At 44.9% G+C, this 26419-nt stretch overlaps 2 protein-coding genes across 6 annotated transcripts in view; one reads left to right on the forward strand and one right to left on the reverse strand.

The window, feature by feature from the left end:
- Positions 1-14341, reverse strand: part of NGEF (neuronal guanine nucleotide exchange factor) — a 45794-nt gene extending 31453 nt beyond the window's left edge. The window contains exons 1-3 of the mRNA XM_042820239.1: positions 13245-14341; positions 3814-4161; positions 114-228 (exon numbers count right to left, since the gene is read on the reverse strand). Of these exons, the coding sequence (XP_042676173.1) occupies positions 114-228; positions 3814-4051 (353 nt within the window). The 5' untranslated portion in view covers positions 4052-4161; positions 13245-14341. The remainder of the gene's footprint in view (positions 1-113; positions 229-3813; positions 4162-13244) is intronic.
- The window catches only part of NEU2 (neuraminidase 2), a 30314-nt gene extending 4888 nt beyond the window's left edge, over positions 1-25426 (forward strand). Inside the window, exons 1-7 of one of the 5 annotated variants that reach the window (XM_042820244.1) lie at positions 10026-10043; positions 17007-17211; positions 17295-17434; positions 17626-17778; positions 17862-18031; positions 22895-23099; positions 24337-25426. In XM_042820244.1, the coding sequence (XP_042676178.1) occupies positions 22899-23099; positions 24337-25275 (1140 nt within the window). In that variant the 5' untranslated portion in view covers positions 10026-10043; positions 17007-17211; positions 17295-17434; ... (1 more) ...; positions 17862-18031; positions 22895-22898 and the 3' untranslated portion in view covers positions 25276-25426. Of the gene's footprint in view, positions 1-10025; positions 10044-16674; positions 16790-17006; positions 17212-17294; positions 17435-17625; positions 17779-17861; positions 18032-22454; positions 23110-24336 lie in introns of those variants that run through there. The other 4 variants (XM_042820243.1, XM_042820242.1, XM_042820241.1 and 1 more) reach the window with 4 other exon arrangements.
- The last annotated feature ends 993 nt before the right edge of the window (positions 25427-26419 follow it).

A 26419-nucleotide genomic window follows, 5' to 3' on the forward strand; every position in this document is an offset into this window, starting at 1 on the left:
AGTTGGTTGCTACAGCTTAGCAACTGGTCTTCAAAAGTAAGCATTTTTGTTCTGACACCACTCTGTATTCTTCAGTAGAAGTGCAGTGAATGCCCTGAGTGCACATTCCTTACCTTTGAATCAATAGTTCTTCTAAAGTTGTCTTGTTAGAGTCTACTGGAGCTGGTGATCCCTTAGGAGGTAAAACATTCAGGGGCTCTTTGGCAGACTCATTGTTTTTGAGTGAACCTGTGACATAAGAGAAAGCCAAGAGCGTGTTAAAGTAGCTGCTTCTTAAGGGTCATCTTCACTGGTACTATAGATAGTGGGTTTTCTTTTATCCGAAGCAATAGGAAGACTACAGACACAATGCTACATTTTAATTTGGCTTTTCAAGCCAGACTTAAATGTCAACAGCTTGTGTACTGCATGGTTGCACAACTTCTGGTGCAGCTACAAATTGCAAGCAAGGAAAGGTGAAAGTACATGTGCTGTATCAGTTCTTACATCTCCAAGTGGCTCTGTGACCACTGAACACTGGGCCCCAGCATTTTCAGTGCAATTCTTTAAGAAAAAAAGGTTTAGCTATGTGTGCCAGTTCTTGCTAATATTCGTTTCTTGAGTCAGGGCTTCATTACTGCTCTGCTTTCAGGCACGTTGTAGCTGTTCAGTTTACTGGATAAATCAAGGCTAGATTTGGGTGAGACAGGAGCTTTACTTTTATTTGCTTCTCTACTTTTCCTCAGATGAACCTCCAGCCCTTTCACAGGGAGCCAAAGTTGTGTTAAGTCTGTGGCTTATTACCGCAGTACTTGGCAGGAGGTGGTGCATCTCACTTTTCAAATGAAACCTCCTGTTGTTTGAGGCCTGCTGATAAATGGCCTTGTTGGGGCTTTCTTTTTTTTTTTTTTTTTTATTTTAGAAATATTTTGGTCTAAGTCATAATTCTGTTTGCATTTCAAACTGGTGACAGCACAGTCAGGTCAACACTAACCAAAGCTGGTTTCTGCCCCACCCGTTTAATCAGTGCTACGGATTTTCAGATGGAAAGGGTGAAATACAGACTCTTTAGCTGCCTCAAACAGTGCCAGAGGCTTACAAAATGCTAGCTTCAGTTTTCTCTTTGCCTCTTGGATATGTAAAACATTTCAGCCTCCTGTCAGAGGAGATTGCTTAAAAAAACACAAGCTCATTTTCCATTTAAAGGAAAGAATCTATTATATTTTACAACTCCTAGGCTATAAGCCAAAGCTAGAATGTTGCAAAGGGAGCCTATATAAAAGCCTTTCTCTCTGCTGGATTTATATGCTTTTAGATTATTTTTCTTGTTCTCGTTTCTTGGGTCTTTATTTCTCCTGTTTGGTATCCTACCCTGCATTTACCCTCTCTTCCCTTCTTCTTTCCTTCCCCTCTCCTCCCCTCATTTCCTAAGTAAAATGAGAACAGGTTAGCATTTGATATCAAGTCAGGCTCATGGATAGCTGCTGCTCAAATGGGTTTGAAGTCAAGATAAAACAGCTCACCCATCCCTTGTTTCCATGCACGTCAGCAAGTGCTGTCAGAAGTTGTTCCTGCTACAAGTGAGACTGCTGTAAAAGCCCCCGCTGTCCAGTTTCTGGGAGAGGGGATGGAGTCAATGGAGCAGAGGGAGAAGGCTGCTTACACAATCCTAGCTGAGTTTAAAAGCTGGACTTGCTACTTTCATACTGGAGAAAGATCTATAGCTCATAGCCCAAGTTCTGCTGTACAAACTCGAGAAAAGAAACGTTTCCAGTGTGTCTTGCTGAACAATTGCAGATATGGAAGAAAAAGCCACAGATGTAACACAGGAAGGGAATATGTGGGAGAGAAACGCAGGTCAGCTCCTGTGGATGCTCTAACGAGCTGCTAAGAGAAGATTAGCCTTTTAGTTTGTCCTTCCTCAATGACACTGGCTAGACAGGAGGCATGTCCTCCTGTGCTGCTGTCCTGATGCTGTGATGCTGCAGATGTATGAAGAAGCCATGTCCTTGTGCGCTGGTCCTGCTGCAGCTGACAGGGCAGGGGCCTCCTCAGCAGCAGTCTGGATGCTGAGATGCTCGGAGATCCGGAGAGAGGGCGAGGCTCCTCTCAGCTTGCTTTGCAGCAGCACTCTGGGGAAGCAGCGAGAGGACGGCTCTGCTCGGGTCCTGCTGCTGCACTGGCAGGGTGGAGAGCAGGTCTGCTCTGGCATTGGCAGCGCTCGGTTTATCCACAAACCTCATTGACAACAGTAGCAGAATATTAAGCAGCTCTCTGTTCTGCTGCTGTCTGCTTGGAAACTCGGAGAAGGGCTGGAACTTTCCTTCTGTCCTTGCCACAGAGTTGAATGGGCCTTTATACTGCTGAAATAGCACGGCTCCCTTGGCAAGGCAGGCAGGAGACACCTATTTTCCTGGGGACGTTTCCCAGGCCTCCTTTATTTTGAGGTGCAGGATTTCTATTCTTTGTTTTCTTAGAGAATTTTGTTTGTTTTCAGGGGCTGAACTGATGTGCTTTACTACTGCATAACAAAGTAATAGTCCTTGATGTCTTGCATAGAACTCAAATGTCAGAAATATTGTTATATCGTTTTAACTCATGCAGTTAGCCAAAGTTCAGAGTCCAATGGATTACTTATAAGTTTATAATCTCAAAATGGAATAGGTATCTTCACTGCAATCTGTTCTTTTTACAAGAAGCTATAAAATTCAGTTTCTCTGAACACCTGGCTGACTTAGCAGAGTGCACGTTCTATATTCACAGTTCCAGGTCTCTCTCACCTAGCGTTTGAATTACAACTGTTCTAAGCTTTTGCTTGCAGCCCTGTTTCCAGCACTCCTGAACGTGTTGAGATAGCTCCTTTCCTGGCTCTCTTTTCAGCTTCTCATAACTTTCTCTCACAGCTGCTCAGACAACATGCCAGCTCAGTGAATGTCTCGCCTTGCAGCCATGCTCTGCACTGTTCATGGAAGCACAGAGCATCCTGAGTTGGAAGGAACCCGCAAGGGTCACTGAGTCCAACTCGTGATTCTATGCTGGGCCAGCCCACAATCCAAGCCCTATGTCCCAGAGTGGTGTCCCAGCACTCCCTGAGCTGCAGCACTGGGGCTGTGCCCACTGCCCTGGAGCTGGTTCATGCCCACCACCCTCAGGGACAGAGCCTTTCCCTGATCTTCCCTGGCCCTCAGCTGAAGCAGCCCCACGTTGTTCCCTCAGAAGACTTTTGGCCAACTTGTTCATACTGCTATACTCAAGCCATGCCTCAGTGCACACACGTTCTGGGCAGTATTTCTCCTATTTCAGCCTCCAGATCCAAAGAGCTCGTAAGTATTGCGCAGAGCTATCTTCAGTGAGAGGTAGCAGCACGTTCCAGAGAAATCTTGCTCCCTTCATTGCAATTTCCATAGGCTTGGTCCCCATGTGTACTGCTTTGCTTTGCTGGCTATTTACTCCACATGGCATTCAGCCTGCCATACCATTACTTGTGTAGATTCCACTTTTTCAATATATCCTTTCTATGTTCTAAAGAAGTTCCTACTTTTTTTGACAGCTTTTTTCCATGTTTAAATTCTAACTCTCTTAGTGGAAAGCTGGCAGAGCAGAGTCACAGACTTCTTTAGATTCTTCCCCATGTCTTAACAACCAACCAGTTTGCATTTCCAGGCTGAACAAAGATGGCACTCCATGCCGTGCCGTGGAGTGGGGTGTTCTGTAGTGTGCTGAGCACTGAATCTGCTCTCTATTTTCTCTATTGCTTTCCTAACCTCATCGACTCCTATAGTTCTTAATCTCAATGGGAAAAGGAAGCTCAATGTTGTTTGGGTCAGTACTCACCTGCAGCACGTCCTGCATGTGTTGCCTCTCTTGCAGTCTTTCTCTTTGATCTTTTTGGCAGCCTCATGGAGCGATAGTACTTGGAATTTCTTTGAATGGCAATGTAGTGTGTGTGAGAGTCCCTCTCGTGGGTTGCTGAGTCAGCACCTTCTGACTCTTCCTCACCTTCAGAGACTGAAAATGTCTGAGAAATACCCTGCTGGAACCCACCAGCAGCTTCTCCTCTATGCCCATCCATGGCTTTCAGATCTCGTCTAGAGCACCTGAGAGGGTGGACCAGCAGCAGAACAGCAGCAGGCAGGTAGTGTCCACAATGCCATCAGCTTTACCTGAATGAGAGCTGGAGACCTGAAAACAAAACAGAGCAAAACATGAGAAGGGAATATCCTAGATAGTCCAGAGGCTGCAATGCATCATCTGTTTTGGGTAGGGGGGACCTTCCAGGATTTTTTACTGACATCGTTGTGAGCAAGGAGACCACCCCACACCTTAAGCATTGCTTTTTACGAGTTCATCTTTGTCCTGTATTTGTTCCACTGATGAGCACACCATTTGTCTCTTATGAGCAGTAGATTGCTGGCTGATTTACAGCAGGTACTGCTAATGGCCAAGTTCTTGTTTGCCAGATGAAAATGTTATGGAATATCAAGTAAAACCCAAAGAGAGAGCTCTGTCAATCCATCTATTATCTGCGTGCTGTGCACTGTAATAGAAGAATGAATATGTTTTACAGGGCTGAGTGCCTTCCTAACACTTATAACAGTACTCATTCCCACAGTGCAGATAAGCGAAGAAAAGTCCTTAACTGCTATGAAATTAAAGTAGAATGAAAAGAGAAGGTAGCAATAGGGAGTGTGCAGACTTGGTTTTATTTCCCAGAGTAGCCCTCCTATGCCAATGTTCCCTCCTATTCCAGTGTTCCCTCTCAGTGACACAGACTGCTGTGCTGAGTGTCAGTGCATGGGCTGTGCCAGCACTCCCAGGCATTTCTAGAAGTCAGACCTCTAAGACAGCATGACAGCAGCAGAGCCTTTGGCCTTTCTAAAAGCAGATAAAATGTGAACTTCAGTATTCATCGCTGGCTTTGTCTCGTTGAATTCTCATAGCTCTTATGGCCTTTCTAAGTACATGTGTGATTTTGTGACTGATTGGGCTAACATGAGTAGTAGAAAGAGCTGCTGTATAGGAAATGTGAATATAAAATTGACAATTCACTGGGGATGTGGTGCTATAGGTTAGTAATTAAATGCTGTTATGATGTTCTGTGTATCACTGGCTTGTTACATTACAGGAAGGCCAAGACACATGATACTCTAGAAGGTATCATATACTGTAACAGATTTTGAACCCATGTGTGCCACCAACTTTCTTCTTGCTTGCCTCCAGGATCATTTCAGTAAGCCTGGACATCATCTGCAAATCCCCTGCTTTCCAAAATTCCTGAGGGTCCTTTTAAAGGATGGGGCGCAATGTGAAATCCTGCACTGGGCCTGAGTTGTTCTGCCTCCTGGTTCCACAGATCAGAAAGTCTGCTTTTTCCTTTCATAACCTGAACCACTGCAGGCAGCTCGTGGCTGCTAAATTTACATGCTGATTCCAGTTCTGCCACTGCTTTGGGGCTGTTTGGAGCTGGTGGTTGCTCTGGGACTACTTCCAGTGTTACTGGAAGCGTATGAAGGACTCATTTGTTGGTTGTGGTGTGAAGTTTGGTTTGTAAATTACACTGAGGTATAGAGATTCACTAAGGCTGTTTCTGTGGCTCAGTAGAACGGCAAAATAAAAACGGCTGCTGTTGGGGACAGCCTGAAAAGAAAGAAAGGAGCTATTTCTTTTTCCATGCCTTTCTGACTGTGCTTCTTCCTGTCCCAAACTGAAGCCCCAAAGGCTTGATCCTTGCAACTGGAATGGAAGCACTTCAGTTAACTGGATCACAACCAATATTGCATTGTGTAATCCTTCCTGATGATAAACTCCAACAAGCACTTATTTCTCATTCACTTCTCTTTCATAAACTGCCCAAGGAGTTGGATCTGTGACAATCTTCTCTATATCAAAGTTCCTTTATGCTTCACAGGGCATGGATGGAGAGGTTTCTGACTGAGAAGGAGCTTTCTGTATGACCAAGCGAAACTGCTGAGTTACCCAGAGCCATAGCAATGTGTTTAGTAGTACCATCAAACCAGTGCAGTTGTCTTTTATTAGGATACCTTTTTTTTTTTTTTTGTCTTTGTCATTGTCAGAGAAATGAAGAGCATCCATACTGAACAGCAGGAGCACTGCTGGGCTACCGAGCAGTCCCTAACAAGCAGGATGGTTGGCCAAAAGTGATTATAAAAGTGGAGGAGGGAAAGACTTCTCTGTTTTCTAGGAGAGGCAGGAGCAAAGGGAGAGTTGGTTATTATGGTGGCTATAAAGAATGTAAGTATTTTTTTCTTTCATTAATAAGAATGCAAGAAGAGAATGTAATTTTGAAGGCAGTGTTTCCAATTAGACAACCAATACTGTAAGAAATTAGGAAAACATTACATATATGTCAGTCCTGACTTGCAATTGCTGTGTGTTAATAAGAGGGATAAGTGTGTTAATAAGAGGGATGGATTTAAAGGATGCACTCAAAGTTATGTTATTCTGATAGCAGTCAAGCTACTCAATGTCAGACAAGGAATGAATCAAGCAGGTGTGGACAACAGCTCTCCCTGTCTAAGTGATTGTGGTTAATTTTTGACAAAGGTATTTGCCTATAATAGTCACAGGCAGCTGAGTGCCAAGCCTTGTCATGGGAATAATCCATCCCAACTGCATTCACCTCATACTCTGATATCATGTCTTGCTGCAGCGTCACCATCTACTGAATTTGCTTTGAAACCAAATCCTATCTTGCAGTTCAAGAAGTAACAGACTGCAGGGGAAAGGTTGTAGAGCAATGAAAGATGACAACAGTGAAAAGCAACAAGTGATACACGTATAGCAATGTTAGAGATATGCACTTTGACTCACACGTAATTCAACAACCTCCAGGAATGTGACTGTACGGAAATTTTACTTGCCCATTTTAAATAATGTGGCATTTTTTCTGTAAATCAGTTATATCTAGTGGGCAATACAACTGTTCATAGCAGGAGCTGCACCCTGAAAACTGAGATCATGGCTCTGTGGACTCACATGTGCTCTCTCTGTTTTCCTCATCTCATACCATGACCCCAATCTCAGCAGCAGTCCTGCAGGGCTCCAGCTCAACAGCTGTTGCTGCCCCTCGTAATTTGTTGCTCTGGGTAATCACCTGATATGTTATTTCCCTTAAAAATAAGGCAAAGGCTATTATCTGACTGAAAAGTTTCAAGTACTGTGCTTAGTATATGCTTAGCTTATGCCTGGTGATTTTGAAATGAAAAATGCTTCATTTGTCAGTGTCCTACAGTGCTGTAGCCTAGTCTGGGAGGTTGCTCGATCAGTAGCAGAGATAGCCTGAAGTCTCCAGGTATGCAATGCGGGTGTGCTTTGAAGCAAGAACTAACTTGTATGAGTACAACCTGACTGTACAGTTTCTATGTATAGGGACACACAGGCACAGAAGATGAACTGCCATTGCATGATTGTCTAATGTATCCCTACCACCGTGGACAAGATAAGAGCATTCATCTGCCTGAGTAGGCACACAAAACATACAAGGATTGTGTCAGACCAGAAAGAAGGCAAGTGTTTTAGCACAGAGGGCAGTGAACCCCTGCAGTGAATTATGTAGCAGTGTGTTCATTTTGCTGTGACCTTAAATTCTGTTACAGAGACTGGATGCTCATTTAAAGTATGTTTGGCTCCATGGAAGGCGTTGGGCTCAATGCAGAAATTACTGTCTTGGCTGTAGTGTTTTTGTACTGCAGAAAGTCAAGACAACCATATCATCTTTTCTTCCTTCTTGTGTGTGCAAACTTGTTTTAATTAATGACCTCATCTGGAAGATTTTGCACGTTGAATGTAGGGATGCAGCTTTCCTGCCTATCTGATGAACCAGATGGGGCTCTTTTAGAACCATCTTCAACCTCTCACGGTGAATGTGGCTTCTTTAATATTAATTCTCTAAATACAGTTTCAGCATGCTTATTTTGCTACATCATATTAGTTTCTTTCTAAAATGCTTTGATTCTGCAAACTGAGCATGAGCCTCTGCCTCCCACCGCCACCACTCCCCCATTACATCCTTGTGTCTGAGGCATGGATTTTTTTTTTTCTCCTCTTATTCCTCCGCTTTAAGAGCAGACTGGAATGTCATCTCTAAAGTATTCCACTGTGCATCATAATGAGGATAAAGCAGGGGCACAGTCCAAAATCCAGCAGCAGGCCTTACTCATCTGCTGCTGTTCTTGCTCACATGGCTGCCAGCCCCTGAAGGAGTGCCACCGCCGGTGGGCCCTGCTGAAGGCACCAGGGCTCCACGCAGGCTCAGGCCTGCGTTTGCATTGGGAGATATTTCTGTCAGAGTCAGGGGAATAGCAACGCCCACAGACTCAGCCCTGGGCTGTGGCAGATGTAGCTGTGAATTCATTTAGCCTCATCAGAGGTTTGAGCTAACGCGCAGCCTTCAAAGTGCTGTCAGTCAGGCGCTCTCACATGGCCCATTTTGTGCCACCCCTGCTGCAGGGGAGCTGACTGACAGAGGGAGGATGCACAGGCAGCTGAGCCTGCTAATGCCTCAACGGCCACGACTAAAGCCATCAGGCCACTCTGCTGCCTGGCTACACGTGTATTTATGTTTTTGGTTGGGATAGCCCTCCTTGGAGCTGCCAGCAATCCCAACCCTTTCTTTTAAATGGCTGCAAGAGACAGTTAAGCACACGGGCCTGTCCAAAGCAAAGGTACGTGACATTTCACAAAAGAATTTGAACTATCTAGGTACAAGGCCGAGGTAATATTTGATTAAGGCAGGGGAGTGGAGAAACCAGGAGGAGCACGGAGACAGGCTGACCAGCAAGTGAGACACAGACCAGAGAGGTTCACAGCAGAAGCCAGAGAGATAAAGTAGACAAGTCTGGGGATGTTGGCTGAAAGCGTATTACATTATGTGGCCCTACACGTTTACAAAACCAAGTATTTCGTATATCTCTTGTAAACAGAAGTGTTGCTACCACCACTCCTAACAGCATCAAACTACAGCCACTCGGATTTTGACCTAGTCTTTCAGGTGAAAAGTGGAACAAAATGGTTTTGTTGCAGTGATTTAGCGATGGTACCATATTTACAGCAAGCAGGGCCAAGAGAGAATTATGCAGTTAATTACACGCTTGTGACAATAAAACCTTTATGTCTCGCACATATGCTACAGAGAACCTGTTTTAGAGACACTTCAGACACTAAAAATAAAGATGTTGGATTCGTTTAATATAGCTTCCAAAGCCATGTGCATTAGACACCATGAGAGCAAGCAAACGAGGCTTAGAGAGAGAAACCAGCATGTTAAAAGCAGCTAAAAATGAGTCACACGGCCTGCCTAGATATAAAAATGTCTCCAGAATTCAGTCTGGCATTGTGGGACCTTCTATGGGTAGAAGTGTACATGTGTAAACATAGATACAAAGTGAGTGTGTCCTATAAATGGCTACTTACACATGACAGGAACAGATATGCCTTCATGCAACTCCCTCTGCATGAAAAATTGACTGTTTATAGCAGCTACTCCATCTTAATTAACTTATACACATCAATATATATACACTCAATGAGTAACACTCAATAACTACATATTTTTCTGCTGCCAGAATGATTTATCTTTTCTGCTGTTAACTAGTTACTTTTTTGATTCAAAAGGAATGACTAAAAATATAATCAGTAATTGCAGTCTCTGCTTATGGATATATTTGTTTGGTCCCTATATCTCAGAGTAGTCCAGCCCTACCCTATTGCATTCCATGCTTATTTCCATGTGCCTCCTGCAGTAGATACAGCTACAGTTTAGATGTTAAAGTATTCCCCCTCCAAAGTTATTTTACATGTATGTATAGTCATGTCTATAAACACACACACACACATTTTCTATCTGTGTGGGAGAGTTAACCTAATTTATAAAGCACACAGAAGAGTAAAAGTGGAAATCTACAAGTCCTTCTGGTTTTCATTATAAGCTCTTAAAACTAATTAAAGAAAAAGCTGACCTTATTTTTATTCTTTTCCTTAAATTAGTGCATACACAGTGGTGAAAGTACATCCCTGCTTGAAGATGTGGAGAGGATCTTAAGAAGGTATAAAACATGACTTGCTCTTCTGACATCACTGACATTTTTATATACACCTGTCTCTAGAGGAACCCCGTTTCCTCTCCTTTTCCCTGCTGATTAGGAAATGTTTTTGCCTCTGCTGCCATGCAAAAGGGAGTGGAGGGTCCTCGTTCCTTTTCATTTGTTCTCTTCATGTGGAGCATTCCAGCCATGGAAAGAATATACAACATAAAGCTTAGTCCAGAAATGCCACAGCCTCTAAAAACTGAAACACTGTGGCTTAGGAAGTTTAGTCAGTGATGAAATGGTTTAGCCAAGTACATGGTATGAGAAATAACGTCCCGGGCAGAATGCCTCACTGGAAGCAGGGCGGGTTAGTAATGCCAGGGTACATGGAGATGGGGTTAGCAGATGTCTTGGTTGAAACTTTTCAAGACAAACTGGTTAGTAAGCAGACAAGCCCAGTTTCCCTGGGGCAGACAACACCCATGCTGCTCTTGGGGAAAAAACAGTGTCATCCACTCCTATTTCTGGATGTGCTGTTGTGTATGAGACACTTGTTAAGGAAGCATGAGCAAGGGTGGTTATTTGAACTGCAGAGGTAAGAACTCAAAGGGAGTTTTATTTGGAAGAGTTTATAAAGAAGCAGGGAAAGAAGAGGCTGATGTTGTTGATCAAGGAATAGTAGAGCTCTCAGTTTTTTCCCCAGTGGTTATTGGGTGGAGGACCCAAGGAGCATCTGATGAGTCTGCCTGCAAATCTGTAGCTGCAAGCAAGCCAGAAGTCAGGACAGACATCAGAATCTTGTTAACCTGGTTTCTACTGGTTTGAAATGCCAGGCAGGTTTGGAAGGCTGCTAGGCTATCCTTGTCAGCTGCTAAATTAAAACCTCATACAAACTGATGCTATTCTTATGGCCTGTTGGACTGATTGTGCAAGTGCTCAGGAAAAAATACTTGATAAGCAACTCTGGAAACTGTGCAGCATCAGAAATACAAACTTCTCCAGAATGTCTCTTTCTGGCCCCAAGAGGATAGACCCTGGCAAGAAGGCAGGTGCTGGCAGGACTGCTGCTCCCAGTGCAGAGCGGTTTCTTCTGTCCTAGGACTGGGGTATCAGTTCTGGGCTTTGGCAGTCACATCCAGTTTGCCAGCTAAAGCAGCAGGCAGTGATGTGTTGCCAAAAAACAGGCACCCCTGCAGCGCTGTCTGCATATGCATCTGCACTGTGTTTATTTTTTTGTCCAACAAGTGACACAGTCTCCTCAACCACAGTTGCGTAGCTCACTTCAGAGCACTTCAGAGAGTGGAAGTGCTGGAGAAGATTGGCAGGGCTTCTCCTTTGAGACCTTTCCACTGACAGCAGTTCTTTCCCTCCCCAATTTTAAGCATGGAAGGAACAACGTGGGGATGAGTGTGGGGAAATCCCACGGCAGTGGCACTGAGTTAGCTCCTGAGAGGGCAGGGTTCATTGCTCAGCTCTGCTGCAATTCCCTGGGCAATCTGAACAAGTCAGGGATTTTCCCGGGTCTCAGTCCCCTGTTTTCTAGAGGGGGAGAACTGCACCATACTATATAAATTCTATTACGTTTCTCCTACGGCCTTTCCTTGGGAGCTACTTGAGCAGGAACTCAGCAAGGAGCTCAAGCAAGAGTATGGCATAGACAGAATCTTGGTTCAAAAGAGCTCTGGATGATAGTTGAATTAAAAAGAAAGAAAAACCTCTTTGGATATTATCTATTTTTTTGTTCTATTCATTTGCATTTTCCTACATTCCTAATCCAAGAGCAGGTATTTTGTCTGGAGTTGTCATTCCCTGTTGCTCTCCCAAAGTTTCCTTTGAGCTGAGGGGGTCCTTGTCTCAGGAAGTGCCCCCTTTTGGACAGCAAGGTCCAGGTTTTGCAGATTAAGCCAGATCTGTTTTTTCATGATTATCCGATTCAGAGCTGATTTTGGCTAGGAAAGAGATGGCAGGAAGGAGCCAAGGTTTCTAGATTGTTTTAGATTTCACTGGATCTTGTCAGTTTTTCTTATTTTATACCCAAGTGTAACATGGGGGTGCTTCCATGGGCTGTTACTTGGGAACATGAAACATTGCCTCCAGACACTATTGTGGTAAAGATGGTGATATTACTGCTAACAGAAATACACAGAACAAGCTCCTGCCAAAAGCAGACTTATAGTAAAAACCCCAGGCATTGCCAACACACACAGGGACAGATAATGGTAATTATACAGTTAAAGCATTTTACATTGTCTTGCAAATGTTCTCCCAAAATTAGGCCGTGTGGGACAATGCATTCTTTGTCTCCAGGCATTTCTTTTCTGTCAATTACTGTGGTGTTTCACACATACTCTTATATTTACAGCTGGTCTTAAAGTGGATTGGATTTGTCAGTCCTTATCTGAGCCTGGGTAAGATCAGTCCTGAACAAAATTTCCATCCATCTCCTGAGATGAATGTAGTCCAGTTGGACCTTTTTATATGTTCAGGAAAACATTTTTTAAAATACCTATTTTTTTCAGTGCCATTTCCTACTTTTGATTAGGTCTGGAGCTGGCAGATCTGCTGTAACGCTGAATCTGTCAATAGGTTAATACCTCCAGAGCTAGCTCTTTCTTATGAGATTTGATTTCTTGTTTACTTGGCGCATTTAAAAATATCTATCATTGCTGGGATGGCATTCACAGCCACAGTGGATACAGGGCAATTGGTCTCCTGAGAGAGAAAGGACAGCTCAGCTAAAGGGAAAGATCAGCCTGCCCTTAGGAGGAAAACAGGCTGTTTTTCATATTTCCTGCCTTTATTTTCTTTCTTTCTGTGTTTTGTTTTTTTTAAAAGCAAGATCACACGCAAACATTTGCCAGGAAAAAATCACAGCTTGTCCTGCCCCTGGAAAAAGACGCACGGTTTGATTGATTGCTGTGGGGATGTTTGCTCTTTAGTTGGTCACGTTAATGCCCATTTAGTGCAGTCTGAGCCTCCTTTCTGCCTGGGTTTCCTCCCTGCTGGATGTGCAGCCTGTCGGGCTGTGCCAGCAGTGCCTCCATTCCACCAGCCGGCATTTCAGCTGCACTCCATCCAGGTTGCACGGGGTCCCTTCAGGGTGACTTTGCTGGCAGAGCAAAGCCGCTTCTTTCTCAGGCACTGCACTTGTGCCTTTCTGAGGCTTTTTCCTCAGACCACTCCTCTTCTAGCATCCCCCCAGAATAGGATTTTACTCACCTGACTGTCTGGGGCCGAACCAGGCTCTCATTTGCCATCAGGGTTAGGTGTGTCCAACAAATCAGGACTAAACTCCCCCAGGTTGTTAGAAATTTGCAGTTCGGCTCTGAATCCCGATGCAGGTGTGTCCTATTGAAGATCTCTGTCCTTCAGTCCTTGTACCTTCTGACAGTTCCACTTGAAAGGGAAGTTTCCCTCTGACTTTGTTTGCTCAGTTTCCAGAGCCACAGCAAACAATTTAAAGGAACAGCTTTCCCTTTAGCCAGGTAAGTCAGTACAAACACGTTCTGAAGGCCCTTTGCACCGCTTGTGCCAAAGGTTTACTGACAGGGCTTTGTAAAACTTCCCGTATAAAACTAGGTGAAACTTCTCTTCAAATCTGCAAACTCAAATACGTGGGAACAGCAGAAGCCATTTGCTCACACTTTTCAGCCCCACTGGCCGAGCTACTGCTCTTGCTTTACATTATTTCCAGCCATTTGAGATGACAAACCCTACATGCTTGTGATTATTTTTAGCCTGTCAGTTTTTACATTTCACGTGTGTTCCCACACCTGGGCTCTGGGACACCTGGAACGTAGCAGACCCAGCTGGTTTTATTACAAGGCCTTTTGTAACTGTTCATTCAAATGCATCATAATTTTCTCCCCCAAAATACTTTGATTTCCAACTCAGGTTGTGCTTACATTTGCTGTGCTTGCAAGTGGGCTTGCTTAAATGAATGTCTCTCTTCTGCAAGCAGCTTAGAGCCCAGTGCTTCGAAGGAAGACCAAAACCCCCCACCTCCTGCAGACATCTATGCAGTGCTATACTTAGGAGACAGCTTTTTCTTCATCCTGGAACTCCTTCAACTCACCTGCTATTTGTAAGCCTGCAGATGGAAGGGCATAAAGCATCGTATCTCCTGCTGAAGCTAATGCTAGCCTTTCCTATGACTTTTTTTTTCTTTCTTAAAGTTCACCAGACTTGCCAACTGCCCTGTTGTTTTAACTGGTTGTAACATTACCCTATTTCTTGTGATAGCAACTGTATTTTGCCCACACCCTAGCTACTCTGTGGACACCCAAATATTCATTCAGTAAAGCTCTGGTTAATCTGGGGTTGGTTGTCATAGCTTTCTGACCACCAATGCCACTGCCCCTTTATATCAGCTGAGGGCCTGGCCTTGGCATACAGGGCTGTCAGCAATTACTCTTGTAATGATTACTCAAAGTCACCGTCAGACTGTGCACTCCTGCTCTGCAAGCTAGTGGGACACGAGGGACGTGCTATCACAGGAGTCACTCCCAGGTGGACCTCATGCTTCAGACTTGTTTGTCAGTGTCCCCAGAGCTGGGAGGGGACATAAGGCAAGAGAATCCGGTTTTATTGCACTTTTTTGTCATTAAATTAACCAAGCTGTCACGGAGCAACTCCTCATCGCTTTGCTACTTTGAGAACTAGATAAATCCTGCTTCCACAATCCTCTTTTTGTATGTAAATCTCAGCGAGTCTCTTTTTGCTTTCTAAAGATTGCCCTCCATTTTGTTACAAAAATAAAACGTATTCCTTTTTCTGGTCCCAGTGAGAAGAGTGAATGGCAGAAAGGTATGCCATATATTATAGGCACTGGACATTGTCTTTCCCAGGGGACAGAAGGTTCCCCATGATGAACACAAAGCTCACTGTGGAAGGTCAGAAAGCAGCCAGGTAGGGTCATGGCGGTGCTCCTTGGGTAGAGGAAGTAAATGTTTGTGATTTTGCTCAAGTCTTTCCACAAGGAAGGGAAATACTAACAGTCTGTGATTTGCTGGGAAAGTGACCGCTTGCATGAGTTAGATTCAGTATTATTACTTGGGCTTTTTCTCAGTTTTGTTTTTGCTAACAGAGCAGTCAGCCCCCAGGTCCACAGGACTCGTGTTCTGCACAAATGATGCCATATTGCCTAACACCTGGAGGGCAGCCCATAGTGTTGTAACTGAAAATTTGCAAAACAGTGTAATTCTCTCTCCTACAGCCTGACTCCACACAGGGCATCTCGATTTTAATGTTAGCTGGCTGATGACAGCCGCCACGCTCTGTAGCTGAGCCATCACACAGAACTACCCCAGCCTGCCCGCCTTCCTTACAGTTTAACAGACAGTGGATTCAGGTTTAAACATTTTGCAAAGGAAATATAGCTGACAGTTTTTAATGGACCGTGTGTTGCTCTTGTTAATTGCAACATCTCTTGTTTCCCTACTTGTTTTCACATACGCTCGCCAGCATTAGATTCTGAATTCTTAGCCTTCGCTTGCAGCTATTGCTATATCTTTCCTAAGACGTGGCACCCAAAATTGAACGTGGTCCTCCAAATGCAAATGCTCCATTGTTCAGTATTCTTTCATTACATTATCTTCTGCATTATTTTTATATCCTCTTATTAATGCACCCACACACCCCATTTGCATTTTTTAACCTTTTTAAAAACGTTTTCATTACAACAATCAGACATAAAGGCGATGAAGTAAGTGTGGAATAACAGAAATGACAAGCTTGATTCTCCCCAGACTTATCTTAAACTTCACTGTGCCACTGATTCTGATTTATAGCAGAAGGAAGCAGGGGGGATTGAGCCCAGCCTAGCACAATACCTGAAGGGAACCTACACCCAGGAGGGGAGTAAACTCTTCAAAAGGGCTGACAACAGCAGGACTAGGGGAAATGGATCCAAGTTGAGGGAGGGAAGATTTAGGTTGGATGTTAGGGGGAAGTTCTTTACAAGGAGAGTGGTTAGGCCCTGGAACGGGCTGCCCAGGGAGGTTGTGGATGCCCCGTCCTTGGACGTGTTTAAGGCCAGGTTGGACGGGGTCCTGGGCAACCTGATCTGAATGTGTGTGTTTGGTGGCCCTGCTAGGCAGGGGGGTTGGAACTACATGATCCTTGAGGTCCCTTCCAACCCAGGTGATTCTGTGATTCTGTGATCTACACTGAGAAACCCACTTTGTGTGGATGTCTGGGGAGGAAGGGTGAGGGCAGTGGGGACTGGGAGGTGGCCAGAGGCACAGCCACCCTACAACCCAGGTGCTGCTGCTATAGAGCACGGAGCGTTGCCACCACAGCATGTGCTGCCAGCCACATTTGGGATGGGCCTCTCTAAGGAGAAATGGACAACCAGTTTTAAGCTAGAGCCAAGCAAAGTGATGCGTATGAAACAAACTTGCTTTTATGGGTTGTCTGACTGCAGAAGCAGCATGTGACTCACAACACCACTTGAGCAACGCAGCCGTTAGCCAGGGAGCAGGGAAAAAGGTGAAATCCACAAAGCAATTGTACTGGTCTTGCTTTCTGGCACTGTCTTAGCAGCCTTACCGATGTCTTTCCTTCTTTCTTAATGGTGCCTGTTTTGCTTGTCTGGATTTTTTCCAGGTTAGAAGTTACTATTTCATGGATATCAATGCCTTTGTCTCTTGAGGAGTTTTCCCTTGTGCTGACTATTGTTTGATTCCAGATACAACAAAATACGAATGCCCTCGGGCTCCTTTTGCGTCTCTCAGTTCAGGCAATACTTTGCTTGCCCAGCTAAGGTGAGGTTCATAAATATGGGGTGTGGTTTTATGACGTAGCTAATGTGCTCTAATGGCCAGCTGCCAGACAGAGAGGTAGTCTGCTCCTTGTGTCAACAGCTCCATGCTCCTGCTCCCTCCCCTGCTGCTTGTCTGACTTCTGCTGACGCAGTCCAGGACAGTGACCCAGCAGAAAACTGTTCACTTTTTTTTTCCTTCCTTTTTTTTTTTCCCCTAGATTAGTTTTCTGCCAAACTGACATCCTCTGATGGCTTGCCAAAGCAAGATGAGCATCAGCACTGGCACAAGAAAGGAGGCATGGTTGCTCAAGAGAGAGGGAAGATGGTAACACAAAAGAATTTAATTAAGTTGGTTGGTTGTAAATCCACACCCTTGCAACTCTGTGTTTGGCTTGCACAGATCAAAATCACAATTGCTGTCAAGTGAGTAGGCCTTGCTTTGTCCTTTTACATTACTAGCAAGATCTGTTTACAGGATTATTGTTGTTATTGTTTTTTTCCCCCAGTAAATTGAGAGACAAGAAGCATTAATGGCAGCAATGGAAACAGTAGAGAAGAGAGTAAAGCAAGAGAAACAACAAGGAAAAGGAAAGGCAAGGCCATCTCTAACAACGGCAGCAGTTCCACGTTGCACCAGCAGCTCAAGGTACATCATGAGAGCATTTGCTTGGCTGTTCCCAGCAGTAGAAGCTGTAGGTGCTACCTTTAAGCTAGGCAGGCTACACCTGGGAGAATCAATGGTCTTATTCTCTTCTCCCTCAGCCTCCCACCACATGCTAGGGCCCCAGGTTCACACTCCCTCCTACTCAACCCTGCTCATTGCTTCATTGACTGCAGCTGCTGGGGTGAAGATGGGCACTGGTAGCACCTCCACATAAGCTGCTGGGGAGCACACCTGCATACACCAGCATGTTGTTCCCGTACTACGGCCTGGAGATTCCTGTGTGGACCCATTTCTTCATCTCAAAACAGTGTACTGATGGATGGGAGGTGGGTAAAGCCAACCAGAGGAATGCATTAGGTTGACACAGCAATTTCACCCGCTGTTATATCCATTTTCTGACTTCTTTCAGCAAACTTTCACGGTGCTCAGGAGCTCTATGAGAGGACGCACTGCAAGTCTGCACGTAGAGATTGAAGGAATTTTACCCTCCTCAGCACGAGGGGACGAGAAGACCAGGATATGACAGCATGCTGAATGGTGTAACTATCAGCAGCAACCCAGTCCTGTCAATCCATGCAGGTAGAAACACGTTAATTACTATGAACGCTTAAAAATCTTTCCCTAACATTTGTCCTGCTCACATGGAACCTCCCCTTCTATGCAAAGCAGGTTTGCTATTTAAATGTCAGCTTGTGTATACATGCTGGCTGCTGGCTCTTCCCGGGGGATCCGAGACAGCTGACATCGCTGCCAACATAAATAATCTTGCAGGTTGGAGACAAGTTGGTGAGAGTGTGGTGATCCTCCCTTTTCTTGTATTCAATAGGAGTGTTTTTCTTTTCTCTTTTTTTTTCTTTTTTTTTTCCCTTTACCTTTGACGTGACTTCCAGGAGGCACAAAGTGAAGAGAAGTATTTCCTTTTCTTTTTCCTTTTGTTTACCTCCTTTTTATTCTCTGCATAACGGCGGGTGTTGCTGGGAGCTAAAAAGGTAAATACATCATTTTGGAGGTTCAGGAAGGAGTGTGTGTAGTCCTCCACCAAACAAACAAACATATGCTAAAGAAAAACAAAGCTGCTTCATGTAATTTCTCTGTACTGCTGAGAAAACCTATGTTATAAAGCACAGGAGCTGTTGCCAGGCTGAGCTACGTTTTGAAAGCAGAACTTGATGGATTGTTTAGGAAAGCATCTACCGAGAAGGCTAAAAATCCCCTTCTAAGTATGGCATGAAGCTCATGCTACAAAGAAAACTTTCTGTTTGTAGCATAGTTAAAAAGTTTGATCCAGTTGACAGCTGGATTAAAGTAACTCCTTAAAGTGCCCTTAGTCTTGAATTCTGAACGTTGGAAAGAGCCTTTTGTTTAAGATCTGTTGTTTGACTGGTCTCGCTGATAACGTTTCCTTCTGACTTGACATTGAGGCTGACGTGTTGGTGCTGCCTGGCTTGTAAAGAGTAGCTGAGTCCTAGATTTAGTGCAGGACCTGGTCTAAGGAGAAGGCTGGAACTAGAGCTCTCTGCTGCTGTGTTTCAGTGGAAATAGGCACAGTCATTCCATTTAATTAGGAGGGAAGGCTTGCACGTTGAAATGCACTGTGTAATATTTTGGAAGCAGGCTGGGTCTACTATTTCTTAGCCCTGTACAACAGGAACATGGCTTGTCTTGATCTCCATCTGTGCAGTATCCCAATTCAAGTGTTTTCTTTTTTGTTTAAATGAAACAAAAAAAGTATTTTAGGATAGTGTGTGGCTGACATCTATGCTTCTATATGGAAAATGCTGAAAGTCCAGGTGTGATACTGAATGGAGAAGGGCAGGACTTGGCTTCTTGTGCTTGTGTTGAAAAGCAGAACTTTCGTTGAGTTTTGAGCTTTACTCTTTCAGGTTCTTTTGTTTGTGTTCCTCGTGCCTTTCCCCAGTCTCTCCCAATAGGTTTGTGTGTGTTTGCTTGGGCCCTGTCTGGATTCCTGCAGGAGCAAACGTACTGCCATTTCTTCTTGGATCTGAACGTGTTAAGGACAGGTTTTCAACAGAAGCTGAAGCCAGTGGAAATGTTATCCTGCTTAGTCACTTTTCTTGGAGAGGGTTAAAGAAAATAAACACACGAGGGGCCGATTCTCCCCTATATTTAAAACAAAACAATAACAAACTACCACCAAGGAACCACATGAGCTGCCTTGGAGGAGTCCTTCCACTGAGTGGAAGGATAAATACTCCCAAGGACGACCAGCAGCTATTCCTTTCTGCTGCTCGGGCTTGTTCTGGGCCTCAATCCGTCACAGATTCACTTTGTTGCCCACTGCTATTTATTTTGACTCTCCTGGCACACTGGAACAAGTCTCCTCTTTGGAAATCATTGCAGCTGTGTAACTTGCAAGTTCTGAGTAATGGTTTTCTCCAGCTTAACTCCCCCTTTTCCTCACCATGCACTTCTTTCTCTGTCTGCCCACATCTACCTGGAGATGGAGTACTCAGGGCAGCAGCTTCCCTGGTGCTTTGGAAAGGAACTGCAGGTTGATGTCAGTGCCCTGAACAGAGCACTTCTCAAGGACGCATCCCCTGGCAATTTAATAGTCTGGCCTGTCTGATGTGAGCTGCTGGAGTCTGAGCTTCTGAATGCGCCTTGTGACTGTCCTGATCAGGATCTGATGTTCTGTTGATGATCTTCTCTCTTATTTCTGAGAAGCGTAGCTGGCGCTTTTACCTTTGACGTTGGGTAGAGGTCAAGAGAAAGATCAAGTATTTTTCAGCTGGCTGGACAGTAGCTAAAGCAGCACAAGTTTTTGCTCTTTTTGTATGTATATCAATAGCCCTAAGCTGTTTTAAGATTCTGCATCTCTTTAATTCTGTGTAACTCAGGCTGTTGTGACTTTATCTCTGCTTGATGATCCACCAATGGAGAAGACAGAAGGAACTTAATACTGATTTTTAAGTGTATTAACGAAAAAGATAGAAGAGTTTCTCTACAGATGGATGTGTTGTATGTGTGTATATGCATACAGACTTAATGTACTCCCTACACACACGTAGATGTGTACACACGCACACCTATTTAATCTCTGGGTAGATGGAAAAGTCATGTAATTCTAGTATTTTCCTCAACTGCAGTTGCAAGTGCTGTGTCCAGGGCTTGTTTCTATGGCAGCCATTCACAGTCTTTTAACATCCCACCTTCCCTCACTCCCCATTTGGCAATCAGAGTAAAAGATGAATATTGCAACACCCTCACCCAGCATCTCTCAGCACAGGGGTGAAGGGCACGGTGCAGAGCTGCCTGCAGATGGCAGGACGGTGCAGAAGGGACTTGGCTCCCTTAGGCTTCTCTGCCCCTGTGCTGCAGCACAGCCTCTGTGGCACTGGTTTCCCAGCTCTGCATCAAGAACGTATGGGTGTAGCCTACATCTCTGCCACTGTTTATTTTTCATCCCTTTTTTTTGTTTTTCCCCCCCTCCCTCTTGCCCTGCCCTGCAAAAAGATTACAATATCAGCATAGCACCATGAGCTATGGAACCTGTGCTGCACTAGATAGGCTGACTAACATCTCTTGAAATAATCTCCCTTCAAATAGCCTGGAGGTGCTCTGATGAACTTCTGTTTCAGGAACCACGAGAACACAGCCATGGCTGCAATCAGTGTGAGTAGCCAGACCCGTGCTGCTATGCAGTGAGCAACACCATTATTTATCCTAGGAAGGTCTTCCTTTTTTTCTTCCATGTTGCATGGAGAGCTGAGATCAGATCCCTGGTAATGTTTCTGTATAGTAGCTGCTCTGATGTACTGTAAGTGGCAATGAGGAGGGAGTAGTATTCCATTGAGACAGTTCTCTCCCGTGTGGCTCTGCGTCTGAGCAGCCATGGGGCTGTGGCTGGCTCCAGTCTGTAAGCTGGCTTTAGCTGAAACAGTGCAGATCCTGAGTTATCAAGACAGCCTTCAGAAACGTGAGGATGTGATGCACACCCAACAACCACTACAGCACTTTCCTATTTATCTAAATCTCAGGGAATCTTCAGTGCTCAAGGCAGCATTGCAAGTCTTGTCTCAGCTGAGGTAGGAGGCATTTCAATTTCTTACTCATACTGTATTGTCATCTTATCCTTGCCATCCTACCCACTCAATGCGTCAGAGATCTAAGGCCTGATTTTCTTTTTTTTTTTTTTTTTTTTTTTAAAATTTTGTTTTCATTTTACTCCCCATCTCTCTGATATCTATGCTGAGCACATGGTTTTCATGCCTTCAGTTTCTGGTCCATCATATGAGAGACTTCTTTTTGCTTAAAGAAGAACTTAAACAGGATTCAGCCAATGGGTTTTTGCCAGGATAAATCAGTTCCCAAGAGAGGTTTGGTGCAACAGGACAGAAAGCTGAGTGGATCCAAGGAGAGGAAGAGAGCAGTGAGGCCCTGGCACTGCTGCCCAGGGAAGTGTGGGTGTCCATCCCTGGAGATGCTCAGGGCCAGGCTGGATGGGTTCTGGGCACCAGCCTTTGCTGATGGGGGGCAGCCAGCCCACAGCAGGAGTTGGGACTGGGTGGGCTGTAAGGTCCCTTCCAAGCTAAGCCATTCTGTGACTGTCTTGCTCCCTAATGTCTCTTACTTGCTGTATGAATGACAAGAGTCTCACCGGACCAAAAGTCCCTCCTGACGCCTTACCCATTAGTAGCTCCATACTGCTGATCTCCTTGTTTCAGCAAAGCATATGTTGTTTCAGCAAAGCATATAATGTTTCAGGTATGCAGTGGCCCGTCCCAATTAGAAACCTGCAGTACCCAGTCCATAAATCCTCTTGTTCTGCCTTGGGCTTTGCCCGGCACTCTCAGCTTAGATGCAGCTGGCTGGCATCTTTCAGACTGTTTGTGATGTTTTGGGAGAGGATGTTTTCCTTCTTTTTCCATGCTCTGTGTTTACTATCCTTAAATAGAGGCATAGCTAGGGCCAGAGATTGCTTCAGTGACTTGTTTTTATGGGGCTCAAAGTTCATGTTTGGCAAAGCATTAGTTCTGTTCTGGATTTTGGAAACACCAGCAACAAAGGCAATCATGCTTTTCAGAGGGGAAAATGCTAAAATGCCTGATCATTGTCAGTCTTTTGAATTACAAAGCAAACCCACAAAGATCTTAGCTTGTGAATTTCATTAAGAAGAAACAAACCACAGGCGGCTTTTTCATTTACTGTGTTTAGAGAACTTATTTTGCTCCAGTAAGATTAACCAGGCTGTTTCTGGACGAAGTCTGGTCTGTGTTGCTGACTGCTGTGCGACGTGTGGCTTCTCTTCAGAAGAGCATGAAACTGAAAGCAGCAGGAATGACATTTCAGTGTCTGTCAGAACACACTGAGCAGGAAGAGCAAAGAGCAAGGAGGGCAAGGAGTGGTGGGATCTGTTCCTGTTGTACTTTGCTGGGCTGAGCATGGGTTAAAATGCAGTGCATTTCTGTCTCATTCCCTTAGCACGATGGCTTCGTTTCCTGTCCTCAAGCAAGAGGTGTTGTTCCGGAATGGCACGTGGAGCTATCGAATTCCAGCCCTGCTTTACCTGCCACGTTTCAGCATCATCCTGGCATTTGCTGAGGAACGAGAGGATGTGGTGGATGAGCATGCCAAGCTCATAGTGATGCGCAGAGGCACGTACAACCCAGGCAGACACCATGTTCAGGTACCAGTTGGTAAGGAAATAGAGGAGACTGTCCAACTACACTGCTACCCTGCTCCCAAAGGACTTGAATGTATCTGCCCTCTCCGTTGTAGTTAAACAGATCTCTCCTGCTCAATTATAGCCTATGAGTAATGCATTTACTTTTATAGCTGCTGGGATTCAACCTCGTGATTGCCCAATAGTGGGGGAAATTAAGTGGGGCAGCTGTAGTAGAAGCAGAGAAGCAGAGAGAGACATAGGGCACAAGTCCTGCTGCAGTTGCAGAGGTGTGGAAAGGAAGCAGAAATGAGGAGTGTCACAGAGATAGGGAGCAGTAAATTAGCAATCGCTGGCTTGTTTTTTTTGTTTTTTTTTTTTAATCTTCCTAGAACTAATTTCTGGTTTAAAAAGCAATTGAGAACAGCTAGTCTCCCCACGCAAAACAGTGTCATTTGGTTTGTCTGTGCCAGCGAATGGGCTACTTTATTAATCTCCCAGTTGTTATTATTGTTAACAGTTATCTTGCTGGGTGACTGGGGATGCTGGATACTCTATTTATAATCATTTCTTGCATTTGCAAATGCATTAAAGGCTTTTTTTTGGGAGGGGGAGGGGAAGTTTCTTTTTCTAACTCAATCCTTTATCACAGAATAGTAATCCTTTAACAGGGACCTCTTAAGAGCTGGAGTCTGCCTAGCAGAAGCAGCCTCTAACCGCACCTGCAGCGTTGTATCATTTAGGTAACGCTCAAAATGAGGGAGTAGGAGTCTGAATGTAATGGATTTATCAGTGTGCTGTATGCTTGAAGTGGGCTCCTTTATCTAGCTGACTTCCTGAGAAGCACTAACAGAGCAAAGTGTCTTTGAGCATGTTTTAACCCTGGCACGTCTGTGTCATATCTATATTGATGAGAATTTCTTACAATTCAACTACTGTTGCTGGTTTTTTTTTTTTTTTTTTTTTTTTTTAAGTGTCATCAGACACCTACTGCATTGAGATGCAGTTATCAGCTCCTCAATGAGTAGTCATTTAAAAAGGACATAGCTCAACTGTTTGGTAAAGCGTGTGAGTCCTGCATCATCCAAGTCGTCTTAATTTCTTTTAATTTACATCTGGTGATGCCTGTTTCATGCTCTATCTCCAGATTTGCTTCTCCTCAGTTGTTCTCAAGCTCTTCTGTAACTTTATCTGAGCATCCTCACGCTGTAACCTGGATGTATTTGTTTCACTCTTGTCTCTCTTCACTCTGCCTTGGCAGTGGAGCGGCGTGGAGACCATTGTCAGTGCACAGCTGGAAGGTCACCGATCCATGAATCCCTGTCCTGTTTATGACGAGGTCTCGGGGAATCTGATCCTGTTCTTCATAGCTGTCCCAGGAAAGATCTCTGAGCACTACCAGCTCAGGACAAAGACCAACCTGGTACGTCTCTGCTATGTCACTAGCGTGGACCAAGGACACACATGGAGCCCTGTTCAGGATATCACCGAGAGCACCATCAGCACAGAGTACAAGAACTGGGCCACTTTTGCAGTGGGACCAGGTCATGGATTACAGCTGTCCAATGAGGCCCGGAGCCTTGTGATTCCTGCCTATGCCTTTCGTATCCTTGACCCTAAGCATCACCCTGTCTCTTATACCTTCTGCTTCATCAGCTCTGACCATGGGATGACGTGGGAGATGGGGAACTTTGTGGGAAAAGAGAGTGCAGGGGAATGCCAGGTAGCTGAGGTACACCGCTGTGGCATGAATGTGCTCTACTGCAATGCTAGGACCAACAAGGGAGCCAGAATCCAGGCTGTCAGCCACAACAACGGGGTGGATTTTGAGGAAGGCCAGTGGGTTGAAAAGCTTGTGGAGCCTCCCTCTGGATGTCACGGAAGCATTGTTGCCTTCCCTCCTCCCTCTGATGTCTGGTGCCAAGATAGCTGGTTGCTGTACACTCATCCTGCGGACCCAAAGGGCCGAAGAGATTTGGGAATTTACCTCAACAAAAGCCCTTTAAATCCAGCACACTGGACAAAGCCAAGCATCCTCTTTAAGGGCTTGTGTGCTTACTCAGATCTGCAGTACATGGGGATTGGGCCAGATGGCTCGCCCTTGTTCTCTTGCCTCTTTGAATATGGGATCCATAAACAATGTGAAGAGATAATCTTTGTAATGTTCACTTTGAAGCAAGCCTTCCCTTCTGAGTTCTGAGTCTTGAGCTTTTTCATTGGGATTCTTCTGGAAAAACACCTTTGCTGATGCTCTTTTCACTCTCAGCTCTCTTTCAGCAAAAGAATTTTTGTATTCTTCCCGCGCTGCCGGCTGGGCATTGTCTTATAGCATGCTTATATCACAAAGTCTATTAAACATACTAAAACTAAACATGTTTGGTCTTGTTTTCTATTGCCTTTTCCTCTTCTCGTCCTTCCCCCTTGGCTGCCATCTTAACAATCACATGCTGAAGGCAAGTATGACCTTCATACGGGGGGTCTCACCTTAAGGCTTCCGGTAGGCTCAGATAGAGGTGCACATGCTGATAGCTCAGGGACTGCATGGGGATGGAGGGCAGCTATTTTAGCTGAGCTGTATTTACAAGTGGTGGCAAAGTGCTGCAGAGGACACTGGGCATGCTGCCCTGCGTATGCTGTTATCTTCAGAAGACTGCTCTGACTCTTGCTGGGTGCACTCCTTTCAGTTGCAGTGCTTGCTGACAGCTCCATCCAGCCTTCTATTGGCAGGGCTGGCTGCCTTCTGCTTTCAGGGAGGCTGTGGAATGCCATCGTCTTGAAATGTTCCCAGCCTGCTTCTGTACTGGATTTGGAGTTTGCTTGCTGAGTTCCCAGGCCCCTTAGGGACTTCTTCATAACTTTGCCTTCTCCTTACTTCCCATGCTGTATGTTCTTGCTTATTTGCCCTTTTGCTTGTGCTGCAGTTGGTAACTACAGCTTCTCACGTGTACCAAAACCACAGCCTTGTGTGTTTCAGTGGTTCCCTTTGCACAGACAGTGAGAGTGGGGCCTATGCAGCACCCCCAGCCCCACGGGCAGATGGCAGAAATGGCACTAACAGACCTGCAGGATCAGGACGGGTCTGCAGAGGGAGCTCCCAATTTATAGTCAGGAGGGGAAGTACTTGCTGGTCTTTCTAATGGAAGTGCTAAGCTTTGATCCATGCAGTAACTGCTGTTATCTCTGACAAAACAATGTCTTGCAAGCATGACTGTTATTATAGAGACTGTTATTAGAGAGTATTACCAGCAAGGGGACAGTGTGTGAAACAAATAACATTGCCTCGCTTCCAGAAAATGGCAGAGATGTAAATGTCAGAGGAGCATGGGAGTGCTTGTGCTTTCAAG

Source organism: Centrocercus urophasianus, unplaced genomic scaffold, assembly GCF_019232065.1.
Source record: "Centrocercus urophasianus isolate 14NV4802_14NV808 unplaced genomic scaffold, USGS_Curo_1.0 seq_19, whole genome shotgun sequence".
NCBI classification, from domain to species: domain Eukaryota; kingdom Metazoa; phylum Chordata; class Aves; order Galliformes; family Phasianidae; genus Centrocercus; species Centrocercus urophasianus.